The following is a 14,845-nucleotide window of genomic DNA, read 5'->3' on the forward strand; positions in this document are numbered from 1 at the left end:
GTACACTTGCTCTGATCACACTACTTTTGGTCTTTTCAAACCCACATACAATTTTTGGCAGCGGCCTTAAAATAAAGTTGACTTTATGCAAACACACTTTGACCTGGAAAGACGCTTGTTATGCAGTGTGAAGCTGTTTTATAATGAAGAGAGTGTGTCATATTAATTCAACCATCTTTGATGCCTATCTGACTGAAACATTTCAGATTTAGTCCTGTCATAAAAGTTGAGGAGGCCTGGTCCAACCTGGTCAGAGAGTTCAGACAGCTTTTGCAAGTAATCCTGCTGGATTACGGCGCAGATTGAGTAAAGCTGTAGAGCTGCCAGAGGAGAGGATAGGGCCCACAAATCCACCGCATGAGCAAAGCATCAGAGATGATCCATACAGCAGCACCAAACACACAACCACTTCAGAGGTCAGATATCTAACTGGCCGCTCTCTGCAAGAGTCAGTGTAGTTAAATCAAGATGTCAAAGCAAGTAGAACGTCTGCGAAAAAGAGCCGACTGATCTGCTGCGCTGAACCTCACATCATATTATGTTGAAGAAGGTATTTTGTGGCTTATTCAATTTACTTTTCATGCTTCTCAAAAGTGTACAAAAGGAAGAGGGAACACCAGATTTATGAGCTCTGACATGTTCCTGAAGGGATTTAAGGCATTTTTCTTCAAGATCAAGAGCATTGCTGTTGATCCAAGGAGAACTCTCAGCCTCAGTAATCTGTCATACAAAGAGTGTAAGCACAGACCTGAATATGTGTAATAACTAATAGAGGATGTCAGTTAGTTGGTCCACTGTCATCCCTCAGTTTCTCAGCATCTACTGGCCAGATTTCATGAAGTTTCTGTTGATATTCATGCAAAGAATGATTGGTTTCCTCGTACTATAAGCACTAATAACTGATGCCATTTGGAGCCACCAATATGCATAAACGCTAATTGTATCTTTGGACTCTGCTAAAATAAAGTGCTTTCAGTATGTTTATATTAATTCATACAGTTCACTTTTTAAAACTGTGTTTGTATGCCATATTTGCAGTGATGAAGACTGGAGAGAGCGGTCTGACGGTGTTCAGGCTCCTGACGAAGGAGAATCGCTGGAAATGGGTCCAGGCCAATGCCAGGCTGGTGTACAAGAACGGCAAACCAGATTACATCATCGCCACCCAGAGGCCTCTTTTGTATGTTTTTATCTGTTTATGTTGTGTTGTAAATCAACAAAAAGAAACAGCTGTGCAAAATGCAAAATTATAACGGGAATTATAGTAATTTCCTGTGTGTTTCAGCATTCAACATTCAGCCTCACTCGATGACAGGAAACTAGTTGCTATGTAAAGATTTACAGTAGTGGAGTAAAGACATCATGAGCGAGAGTGAGGTGACACTCCTTCTCTGTGCGTTGTTATGAACTGCGACCACTAGTTGGCATTTGGGACCTTTAAGAGTTTATCCAAGGAGAGTAGTATGTGTAGTTCTCTGTTATGATGTGACTCAGACTTTCAGACAGTTAGAAGACACCTTCAGTCATGTAAAAGTGGATAAGAACAAAACCAGCAACCAAGGAACAAACTTTGATCCTTTGCACGTGAATTGCCATGGTGATGTCTCCAGACATTGATCATGTTTTCTGTCTTTACAGGGATGAGGAGGGAGGAGAACATTTGCGTAAGCGCTCTATGCATCTACCCTTTACCTATGCTACAGGAGAGGCCCTGCTCTACCAGTCCAACCATCCCATAGCAGGCTTTAGAGATGGAAGCCATGAGAAAAATGGCAGTAAGTCAAAGAAGAGCCGGACTGAAAGGCTGGTGAGGGATGGTGTGGACCCTGGTTCTCTTCTCGGGGCTCTCATGAGTCAGGATGAGTCGGTGTATGTTTGCCAGCCTGCCATGGAGCCCAAGATGTCATTCAGCAGCTTCTTTGGAGACCAAATGGGCTTCTCTGATTCTGAATCCTCCAGCTTGCACAGGAGCTGGGACGAGCCCAGCAATGGTGTGCTGGGTCCTGGTATCACACAGGCAGGACCCAGCTTTGACCCACTGCTGGCTACTCTGGACTCCCTCTCCCTGGACGGCCAAGGGGTTGTGGATTCTGAAGAAGTGGGTTGTTCAAACGGCGAGCTGTTTGGGGCTCTGGAAGGGCTGGGGCTGAGTGCAGAGGACCTAGAGCTGCTGCTGCTGGATGAGCGGATGATTAGAGTAGAGATGGACCCTGAGCGAGTGCCCACCTTGGATGACCTGCTGACAAATGAGGAGATCCTTTCTTATATCTACGACTCCTTAGAGGGAAAGATGAATTCCTCAGAGCACGGAGGACAGGTGCCTCCCAGTACTTCCTCAGCGACAGCCACAACAGTGTCACTACCTGAAAATAATCCCACCTCTGACAATAATGTGCAAATGCAATTTCCTCACCATAAGCCTCCCCTGGTGGAGCAGGCTCCCATTGTCCAGCTGTCCCAGCAGATGCAACAGCACCTCAACATGCAACCCGATAAAGTGGCGCATGACTGGGGCGAGCAGAGTAACCATTTGCCGAGCACAATAGTTAACGGAGACCTGCAAAATCAATCTATCCCCAACGGACAATGGACAGCCCAAGACATTCTAGTCAGTGCAGGGATACACTACAACACACAACAGACTATTTTCAATGGCAAGGCCTCAGAGCTGGATGGAAAGCTCCATGAGCAGCAAACGCATCACCGGTACCTTCAGCAGCAGCAGCAACCCAGGATGCAGAGCCAGCGCTCACAGCAGTGCCATGCCAAACAAAAGGCAGACAACCTCAACGGACTGTGTGGTATCTCCAGCACAGAGCATTCGGCAGGGAAATCCCAGTGGCAGGCCTTTGGATTCAGTGAAAATCTGGGCAGCAACGCCTGCCTTGATAACAGCCAAAAACCTCTGACAAACACCTCACTAGATTCTTGCATGGATTACAGCATGCCTGATATTGACAATGTGGATTACACTATTAGTGAAAGTTTGTTTGGAAGGAGTGGACAACAGCACAGGGCTGAGTCCACAGTTTCATCATTCCCAGGGATGAACCATAATCAGCAGCAGGAACAGATCCCGGTTCCTTTGGCCCAGGTCATCTCCAGCCTGTCGCAGTGCCCTCCCCCCAACACCTCCCTGGAGCAGATTTTAGGAGTGGGCAAGCCGTGCCGGCAGTTGGACCATTATGGCATGGTGACCTCTGAGATCCCTCATGACCCCAGTCCCAAGGTGAGGCTGCTGAAACACTGACAGGATGCTGTGGTGATGAGATCATAACTAGCTAAAACAGTTTGATCTGGTAAAGTAATTTATAGGAACAATGTGTGTAACAAAGTAATGTAAGGTTTACATCCTGGCTTTCAACTGCATCTCAAACACTTGGCTGAAAACTGTTTTCTATAGTATCATGCGGCAAAATATTCCATACTGTTGGGGGAACAGATCTTAAAACTTTTCAAAATCACACATTATTACCAGCGTGCCTGTGGAGTGTAACTAACACAGAACTGGTTTGGGCGTTTTGCTGGGTCCTTCTGTCTGTGGACAGATTTTTCACTGCACAGGCATCACAAACATCACTTAACTTCACAGGGGTATCGTTGAGATCAAAATGAAGACCGAGTTTGACAGTGGGTGTTGTTCAACCAATGAGCACTGAGAGCTCATGTAATAATGTAGTAATGACTACTGTGGTCGTGGGTCAGAACATGAACACGTTGAGGTTCTCAAATGTGAGAACTGTGGCTTTTAATGATCTAACATTATAGTAAAATGAACATCTGTGGGTTTTAGACTGTTGGTCGGACATGTAACCCAAAACCATTTTGCGATGGGATCAAACCAGACGTGATGCTGATCAACATGCTCACGTTCCCACCCATGAGTACACACTCAGGTTCGAACTTGGTCTTCATTTTGATCTCAACACACCTGTAAAGTTTTGTGTTTGCAACTTACGCTATCACGCTGACAAAATCTGTCCACATCAGACGAATAAACACCTGGCAAAATACTCAAAACCACTACAGTGGTAGTTCCCAATATAATAGGTGTCTCTAGGAGCACACTTTGCCATGATGACTCACCTCACACACACACACACACACACACACACACACACACACACACACACACACACACACACACACACACACACACACACACACACACACGCACACTCACACACAATGTGTCATGCCAGTAGAGGATGACTGTAAATGAGTTTGTTCACACTCTGATCTTCCTTTCAGTCTAAGATTTACACCTATGCCACCTGCAGAGTAATACGTTAACATTTTATACACGATACCTCACCTTCTAATAGGCAGACAGACGGGAGATTTCAACGATCCCCTTTGCAACACTCTGTATTGCATTACCAATCCACTCAAACCAACACAGGATTCAACAAGTGTTGAATCCTTTATTTACCTGTACCATGTTTGTGCAGCTGTACACCTTAATTTAACATTTGTAAAACATAGACTAAAATACTTGAATTGAATAGGCATTTGACAAATTGCTAAAAATACTCATTTGTAAATGTGGTCACACAGATTTGTAGATGTTTGTTACCTTTGTCTAAGAAAGTATCAGGTATTATATCATCTTTATTCAGTGTCATCATGGAGCAGATATACTAAGAGTATATTGTGACTGTGTGATTCCTACTCACCAGGGCAGGTACTGGGGTAAAATTATTTAGTGCTTGTGCACTCAAAGTACCTACTTTTGTTCTCTCAAATCAAAAACTTGCATCTTTTTATCTGATAAAATATGTGCAATGTATTTCATATGTACAGTACAGCACATTATATTACATAAACTTTAAATCCTTGCTAAATGGACCAAAATTGAACAGGTCTAACTTGTCCACTCTCCCAGAATATCAGAACAGCTGACAGTCTGATGCAGAAACCTAAAAAGAGGCACAGCGCTGTCTTTTTTCAACATCTGTGTCGCGTTTGTTTTGTTCCTTCAGAGTGACAGACATGATGTGCTGATTTGTTTTCCCTCTCTCTCTGGCTCTGATGTGACCTCCAAAAATAAAAAGACTGCAGTGTTTGTTTTTTTTATTATTTGCTGCAGGGGGCTCAGTGTTTGCACAATTTGAGAAGAGACGTTTAAGGTTCGGTTAATGTAGTTCAGCGCTTTCAACCTCGGGGTCAGAATCATTGATGTGCAAACAATGGTGAGAGAGATTTCCCACTATTTCAGACTGCCAAAAATGTATCCAACAAAAAACAGTTTATTAAAGAGAAAGTATGAAATGTAGTAGTATTTTCTCTGTTAGAGAATACAACATAACATACTCCAATGTAGTGCTGAATCACTGGTGATTTAGCTATATCTGTCAATGGTCACAAAACAATGACAGTTCTGACACTGAATTGGTGATTTCTCAAACTTATCCAATAAAAAGTACAAAGTATTTGTTGTTTAATATAACTCACATTAGTTTTTCCAATCATCATGATTTAAATACAGTTCAGTGTTTGAAACCTCATCACTCCCCGCGGATATGTTTACATAGAGATGTTGGGGAGTGATGAGCAAAACATCTTGATGGCAAAAATTACCAAAGTTCATCCTGCTTGCTAACCTGGATTTCAGGCTGACACAGATAATTGATATCTGAGAGCTAAAAGTCAGATGATGATTGTCAACCAAGATGCATTTAATGCATGTACGCACACATAGAGTAAAGACAGAGTGGAAAGGGTCATCACATGACAATATGACATCTGTAGGCTTGAAAAGTTTCCTTCAAACAGGAACAACTCCCTCATTCTTACAGTTTTCAGTCTTCATACACAAAACATTTGGCTACATGTCATTTCAAAATAAAAGTTAAACAACTTCTTCGATGCCACTGTCTGAAGGAATTCTCGCTGTGCAGCCAAACCAACATTTTTGAAATCCACCTGACATCATTTTAAATCCTAGTAGCGATAGCAAAGTTTTCAATTAAGCCAATTCTGGAGAAAGACTATGTGTATAAAATGATGCACATTCACATTTGATGGAATGTAACAGCCCTAAAAAAAATGGAGACTTTGGTTGAAATGTCATTTATGGAGCTTTAATGAACAGCTGCAAGCTATGAAACTTCATGTTGAGTGATTCAAATTCACACAACACTTAACACATTTCTATATTTGTAATATTTCTCCCACCTGTCTTTATTGATGGTGTCCTCTTGTCATGTGCAGATGGAGAATGGCTGCATCCTGAACAGTACTTACCCAGGAGGCTGTGCCCTGCCCAATAGGAACGGGGCAGCGCCCCCTACTGTCCAGATGCCCGGCCCTGAGACTTTGTCCAGCCTCCCCGACCCACCAGCCACCGGCTTCTACCTCTGACCAGCTGACCAGACACAGTCGTGCAGCAGGACACTGTTAATGGCCAGAAACACACAATGACTGGACCAGCCTTATACATCTAGATACACAACAAACAAAGCTGAATAATGTAGGCCTATATGTTCTTCTTTCGTTCTTTTTGAATTTATAAGATTTCTTTTTTTCTGTGGGGGGGAAGGGATCATTGTGTTGTATTTCAAGTTATATTATCATACGAGTCCTTTGTTTACAATAATGCAGTGAAGAGTGCTCAGTTGAGTTTATTTTAAGTAATACAGAGAGGTAAATATGAGTTTTTAAGGATGAATCTACAAATCTGCGTTCAGATACAACACGACGCACTATTTAGAGTCATAGGCAACAAAAGTTATGGAGAGTTCTGTATATTTTCGGGGGTCAATAACAATTATTTAATATTAATGTTAAAAAAACACAATACATCTGTAAGTTCATGTGGGATTTGATGATATTTTGTGCCCAGTGAAAGGCAACATAACACAAGGAGGAGATGTCTTAAAGACTTTGGATTTACTGAGCTAATATTTGGTGTTATTGGAGGATAAATGATGAATATGTTCCCAGTGGAGGCTATCATTTGTATTGGATTAAAGGAACAGTTCACCCAAAAATGACAAAGCAGTCATTTTCTCCTCACCCCCTTGCTGATGGAAAGTGAGGTGAAGTGTCATAGTCCACAAAACATTTCTGGAGCTTCACAGCAAAGCAGCGTTACAGCATTTTCCTAAACATCTGAAATAGCTGGAGACTTGTTTTAAAATGTAGAATAACAGCCAGAAATAAGAAGACAAAAGAAACGACTCCATTCAGCTGATTGGGCGCAGTCCTGAGATCCCAAATTGATTTTAAACTGAAATCTTAACTGTAGCTGCTAAGCTCAAAGCGAATTATAATTTTTGGGTGAACTTTTCCTTGACCGGAATTAAATCAACAGAAAGCTGATGATTTGTTGGTTCCAGCTTGTTGAATGTGAGGATGTACGGCTTCTCTCTGTCGAATAAGGAGGTAAATTTAATATCTTTGATTTTTTGACTTCTGAAGATGTCACGATCGTCTTTTGGAGATTGTGACCAACATCTTTCATCATTTTTTTTTTACATTTTATTCAAGAAACAATTAATTAACAAAATAACCAGCAGATTAATTAATGACGAAAATGATCATTATTTGTAATCCTAAATTGTTGGATCCAAACACATGCAGACGTACTGAGCTGAAAAAGAGGTCGTTGTGTGTCTCCACTTCGTGAATGTACAGAAACAGGAGCATAAGCATCCGATCAAGCATCAGATGCACTTCTTTATTGTTATTTTGTTAAATATAAATTTGGTTTTGAGGTTATTTGATTCGCTTTGTATCTGAACGCACCATAAAACACACACTCCAACGTGATGACAGTTTTTTTGTTACTGGCAGTCGACAGGACATCAGCATCGCTCAGAGTTTTCCATCATGCTCCAAGAATGTAATCTTTCAGTGTTCAGTGATTTCTTTGTTGAACGGGTTCACTTGTCAACAATGAGATTAATCCATATATGTTTGAAAAAAGTATAGAATTTATGGTTAGATATATCCTGCACTTTATTTCAACCACCCAGTTAATGCAGATCTGTAGTCAGGGATGGTGGAGTTAGAAAACCAACAGACCCTGTTTTGTTTTCTCATTCCATGTTTGAAGCTCCTGATGGACCAGGTGGCATTTTCTTCTTATTTTGAGGTACATTTCAGGTGACGGGTTAATGTCCTCACGAGCACAAAACACTTCTGTACAATTGTTACTGACATCATTTTTTTTTTTTGTCATCTTTCTCCACTTGAATTATTATTTTGTCGTTGTTCTTTTTTATTTTGGTCATTGTTAAAACGTTTAACTGACTTGATTAGAAGAATTTCTAATTTCCTGTATTTATTCATGTCCTACAGCAAGTAAGCATTCTTGATTGTTTTGAAGTTGATGTGTAAGACATTCTCTTGTACAAAAAAAAGAAAGTGTAATGGTTTGTCATCCTCTTGCAAAGCAGTGGTTGCACTCGCTCTACCGAGGGAATTAATATGATCATTCTACAATGAATCCAGACACAACTTCATCATAGTACAATCAAAACCGGGTTTTTAAAGGAACATTCTGACATCTTGGGAAATCCTTTTGTTTGCTGTCTTACTCAGAGCTGAAAGAAGTGAAGATTGATATAAACATGCTGGACACACAGAGATGAATTATACCGATCTTCTCCCCTGACTTCTCATCTGAGTTTGAAAAGGAAACACACAGTGGGGTCGAAAAGGCTGAGAAACTTTTTTAAATGTAAATCCAGTTTTTTTTTACAAATGACAACATCAGCTTGACAATTTGAGTGAAAAGTTTCCTCTCTGAAAAATGTACATACATTTCAGAATATCTCAGTATTTGGTTTCTCCCCATTTTACTTAAATGACAGCATGGACTGGAGCTGCATGGACTCCAAAAGTTTGTGCACACCCTGCTGACGCATGTTGTCCCAGCATGATCGTGTTAAAAAAAAAAAGTCCATGACAGTCAGAACTCCTCAGTCTTCTAGTAGTTGGTGCAAAGCTTTGAGGCATGGCACAGCATTCTGTGTCATCACAAGAAGCTGTGTGGGACACTCAGATCACAGTGGGATAACATGAGTCAGCAGGTTTTATGCAAACTTGTGGAGTCCATGTCAGCTCGGTTGCATGTTGTCCTTAAAGGAAAAGGGGAACATCACCGATTCTGAGATATTCTGAAATATCTGAATAAGACTCAAAGTGTTAAGCTGATTTTATCATTTGTAATAAAAAAATAGTATTACATTCAACACGGATGCAAAATAATATTTTGACTAGTGGACTCAGACTTTTTGACCCTACTCTACCGTACGTCCCCAAAATGTGAGTCCTTTCCTTCTACATGGTGAAAGCTTGGTGATTTATCAGGTCAGTATTTTCAGGCCTACGCAGCATCTTGGAGCAGTTACAGAATGGCAAACAGTGAAAAACCAAATGTGAGTATTAAAAAGAGATCTCTACTGGAAGGATACAGTTCTGAATGTTTCTTGTACATAGCAAAATGACTGGAACATGATGCAGAGTAGAATTATTTCATCATGAAGAGATGCTGAAAAGAGATTTCCATTTAATTGTTCAAATAATGTCATTACTATTGGTATTAATATTATTGTTAAATGTTTTATGTTGAAATGTGAGACACGTGGTTACATGTCATTCGAATTTCTTTCCCTTTCTTTTTACTGCAGCAGACATATTTGCTATATTTAATATGATCGATGTGACTTATTAACAATGTGAAAAACCATGTGTATATAAAGGCAAACAAATACAGGTATGTACATAGTTTTACGTCGAGTCACTCGTTTCAAGCACTATTTTTAAAACACATGCTTATCAAACTCCTTTGTTGATTCATTTTCTGTTTGTTTTATAAATTGTAAATAGTTCTCTCATCACAGAACACTGGACTCTATGACAGCCTGGAAATGGTGCCATACTACTGAGACTTGTTTAATAGGCTCTAATGTTGGAGAGTTTCATTTTGTCTTCTGTTTAGCCACAGTAACTTTAACATGCTAACGGGACAAGGTGTAGATGTCGCAGATTTGATCCGTGTCCTTTGACTGCTTGTTTCAACTGTTTGATTTTCTTCCTTTAATAAATAAAGGATTTCTTCAATCACAGAAAAAAAAACACAAACATCTTGAAGCATATAACTCTGACCACTCATACAGAACGTCTCTCTCTCTGAGCCCTCCAGTTTTGTATTCACTTGGACAGCGAACAGCAGGGGTGTCCAACCTTTGTCAGTGACTCCTTACTGTGGACCCCTGACATGTAAAGGTGCTATGTGTAGCATTTTAACGTCAATAAATCATTACCACATTAACTGAGAAGTTTGCATACTGCTTTGCTTACTGTCAACAAAACCACTTAAACACATTGTAGAGCAGTGGTTCACAGCCTTTTTCCTTAAAGCAGAAATAGACGACCCCTCTTAACATGTCCCCGGGGCTAGCAGCCTGGCTACTGTCCAAAACAAAAAACAACCTTAGGAATCCCACTCTCTCAGCCCAGATAAGTTGAAAATACTTAAAAAATTGGGGAAACTGGTTGCCTTAAAGGACCTATTTGTAGAAAAACCTGTCAAATAATGACCCTCTTGGTTTCCCAACTCGTCAAAAACGGATGCTTTGGGATGACAGCCGACCCGTCCTACAATCCCAAAGCGTCGTTATTTGACAAATCGAGAATGAGACTCAGAAATCAACCTGTTTTCTTACAAATAGGACCTTTAAAAATATTTAAGCAATTTGTAATGAAAACTTGAGTGAATTTAACTTGAATGCTTGATGGGGCTGGAATTCCTATTTTAAGTACAACAAACTAAATACCAGGTTGATTTAACTTAAAATCTTTTGCAATATCAATACCATTTAATTATTCAACTCAATATCTTAAGTTCATTGCACTAAATTCCAAGTTGGTGTAATTCAAAATCGTTTGTATTATTCATTTTAATAAACAAGAAACACAAACAACTAAATTACATTTTTCTGTTTTATTTCGCTTTAGATGTTTTAACTTCAAACTACCAGAGGTTTCCGACCTTTCTCTCTATGAGAGCCATCAGCATTCTACTGTCTAGTAAATGATTGCCTAGTCCTACTCAAGTTACTGGAGTTAATAGCACTGACAGTATGAGGTTTACTATTCTTGAGGTGTTTACTTTTCTTCGTGTGAGGTGGTGTCTGCCACACGCCATCTGTATAAATATCAGCACAACTGATATATTGTACAATTAACCCAAACAGTGAAGCTTTGGCGACCCCTGGTGGGGATTGGCGCGCCAAGGTTGGTGACCAGTGTTCACAAAAATAGAGCATGTGCTTACTTACAAACATACATAAGGTAGATGATCCTACACCTTTTTCAGTGTGCGACACCGAGAACTGCGGGGCAGACTGGAGAACTCAAGGTTCACAGTGTAACACTGACTGTCAGAAAAAGAAACGATGATGATACAATGACTCTACAGTACAGAGCAGCTTTACTGTAACAACAGGAAAACAAGTACATGTAAACAAATCACAGAAAAATAAAAATGCAGCTGTAAATAAAATGAAAAGAAAATGTGAATATCTTTCTCTGTCTTGATCACACGCCTGTGTGTCAGTAAGAGAATGAGAATGAATTGGGTCATATGGAGGCAGCTGAACATTCTGATTTCTCATTTTTCACTTGGACTGTGAGTTGAGTTGACCTGTTACAAACCCAAATTGTAGAAAGCTTATTATCTGGGTGAACTCAAGTGCTGGACGGAATCTACTGGAAAATGGATCGTGTTGAAATTCAAAAAAATGACTGGATCACTGGATTATTGTGGAAAACTGAGGAGCTTTAAAATGCCTCTCAGTAGACCTGCTAATAGGAGTCGAGACCATGCAAGTAAAACAACTTTTAATTTAATTTAATTTAATTTTTCATTTTCATTTTGACTGATTCATTGATTCATCCATTTAAAACCATTAAAAGCTTTATCAGTACAGTGATCAGGGCAACCCTTTGAATTAGCGAAAACACACTTTCATTTGATGATTTTCCTGTGTTAACTAATGAAATGAGGAACAGGATGCTCTGATTATCCCGGCACAAGCATGAAATACATCTACAGTTAGTGCAGTAATGTGAGAACGCTGTTATGTTGGTGAAGGCCTCACACTGTCAACATTTTGCATCTGAATTATAGGAAATAGACAACAACATTACACCTCGCTCTCATCCAGTGGAAACAGAGACGAGCTCATCCTCCTGCTGCTCCTCGCCCTCCTGTTGCTGTCTACCCTCAGTTTCCCAAAGTTGGGAAGAGTCTGCTCTCTCGAACTCTGGCGTCAGCTCCCCCACTGTTTTGTGTCATTCTGTGTCCTGCCATTGTGTTGCTTGTTTGCGTGTCTGTTCTATGTCTATGTCTGCATCTGCAAGAATCTTGTTTTTTGATTTTTCTAATGCTATTAACACAGTTCAGCCACACATTTTAGCCACAAAGCTTATTTATTTTAACATAAGCAACATCAGTGTCTAAGGATTTGGACTGCCTCACATCTAGACCACAATATGTGAGCCTTGGTGGTGATGTCCAATACCACTGTGACCGAAGGTGTGCCTGATTTTTGCCCATTTTTATTCACGTTTTATACCTCAGACTGTAGGTTAAGTACAGCATATTTCATCAAAAGAGTATTTTATGTTGTGGTATGAGTATTTTTACTGAATACTTCCTCCTCCACTGATCGATGGCATCAGAATGTAAAACCTATGTTGCAGCACTATTGCTTGAACAGAACGCTGTTTATAGGGCAGTCCAGGAATCACTGGAGCCATCCTCTTGTAACCTTGTAGCTGTTGTTGATGGAGTCAGGTCGACACTGAAGACACTGCCTACAGACCTCACTGTAATTCCTTGTGATCAGCAGGCTGCCAGAGGGGAGCAGCGGCAACATGAAGAGGCGAGAGAGGACGAGCAGTCACAATATGGTCTTCACACAGCAGCAGGCTTCTTACACTCCAGTAACCCACTTTGTCACGCACAAACACTGTTCTTCATATCATTGGTGGTGCAATAGAAGATGAGCAACAGGATCAAAGCTGACACTGGCTGACTGCAGTACAGAGGTGGTGTGAAGTGTGAAGATATCACTGCTGGACGAGATTCATGTCAGACTGTTTTGAAAAGTCACCATCATCCCTGTGAGACTCTACAGGAACATGTGGTCCACATTAGCTGAGTATGACCCATATTTAAGGTTCTTGTTAGACAGCAACCTCTAGTGGCTGTAGTAGTTGTTACAGCAGCAAAGGAGGAAGTCAGGTGAAGTAATATAAGAAGACACAAAGTCCATGTAGGGAGGATGTAGGGGACAGATGGTTGGGTTAAAGAAGCACAGGACATCCAGGAGATCACTATTCATGTCCAGTGTGAAAGCAAAAGTCAGCAGTGACTTCTTTTAACAAAGTAACAAAGTTAAGTTACATCAAATACATTACATATGTGCACATACGTACATTTGTAACTAAAGTTACAGAAGTAACATAGTTATTTTTACCGGAACCACGATGTACCTCTCTACCTACCCAAGTAGTTTCAGTGCCTAAGATGGTTAATGGACTGTACTTATACAGAGACCACTCAAAGCACTTTACAACATAAGTCAGCATTCACCCATTAATTAAATTAAAGACAGAGGCTACCATGCAAGGTGCCACCTGCTCATCAGGAGCGATAACCATTCATGGAACACACTGATGGAAGAGCCACCAGTAGCAATGGGGTTCAGCATCTTGCCCATGATGCTTCGACATGTAGACTGCAGGGGCCAGGAACTGAACCACTCACCTTCTGATTGCTGGGCGACTGTTCTACCTCCTGAGCCACAGCCACCCTAACCAAACTGTGAGTGATGAATGTCCATACCTCTGTCACTGGTACGCTGCAGTCATGTGGATTTGGGAACGGCGATATATGTTGTTTAGGGGAATCACAGACAATCAACCTATTAGGTCGTTTAGGTACGAGGCTGTGTTGCAACATAACTTTCACAGAAGAGGAAACAGTGCTGTTTAAAGGATTACAAGCGGTTCGTCAGTAGTTTATAAAAAAGACCAATGTCTCATGAAGTATTGCCCTAATTCAAAGGTGCAAACAGTGAATCTGGAGAAAGACAGTTGAGTCTCATTCCCAGGCTGTCAAACACATACACGTAGTTCAGCCAGCCTCCAACCCAACAATCAACCACCTTACATGTTGCACTTTTAAATGAGAAAACGTATGTTTCTGCCATCCTGTTAGTGTTTATCGCTACGATATGTGTTTTGATTCAGATCTGGATGAGAGAAAATGTTTTTGTTTTTTTAAAAGAAGACCATAGAAAACATTCAGATAATGAACTTCCACCGGGGCTGCACAATCCACTACACTTGTGTTCTTGATCAGAAACCTTTTGCCATTTATAGCCACGATTTACAGTCCTGCAGCAAAATACACAAGTATAGATCATCATAGAATATATGTGTCAGATTATTTCCATGTAAGTAAATTCTGCAGATTTTGGGAAATTGTCAAAATAATCACTTATTTATTTTTATTTTTTCACTTTCTCGCAATGTTAACACATCTTTTTCTGATCTCTGGAGCTGCAAACTAATCATGTGTCCCTCAGCACGCGTCCTAACTTTCCACCAAATTCAATTAAAACATTTCATGCTGACTGACAAACAGGAGCAGAATCACAAGACCCACGAATATCATATTGTAAAGAACTGGATTTCATTGAGTTTAATTCAGTCGTCTCTACCACACATGACTTTACAGCATATCCAACCAAATTAGAAGATGATGGGTTTTCATATGAAACCTTTCCCAGTGATCCACATTAAGAACCCACACACGGAGGGT

At 40.5% G+C, this 14,845-nt stretch overlaps 1 protein-coding gene across 1 annotated transcript in view; it reads left to right on the top strand.

Moving 5' to 3' along the window:
• The window catches only part of LOC311262201 (aryl hydrocarbon receptor-like), a 46,747-nt gene extending 36,475 nt beyond the window's left edge, over positions 1–10,272 (top strand). Inside the window, exons 9-11 of the mRNA XM_084361444.1 lie at positions 1,039–1,180; positions 1,639–3,229; positions 6,214–10,272. Of these exons, the coding sequence (XP_084217570.1) occupies positions 1,039–1,180; positions 1,639–3,229; positions 6,214–6,363 (1,883 nt within the window). The 3' untranslated portion in view covers positions 6,364–10,272. The remainder of the gene's footprint in view (positions 1–1,038; positions 1,181–1,638; positions 3,230–6,213) is intronic.
• The last annotated feature ends 4,573 nt before the right edge of the window (positions 10,273–14,845 follow it).

Source organism: Pagrus pagrus (genome assembly GCF_965226575.1).
Source record: "Pagrus pagrus genome assembly, chromosome: 9".
Taxonomy (NCBI): Eukaryota; Metazoa; Chordata; class Actinopteri; order Spariformes; family Sparidae; genus Pagrus; species Pagrus pagrus.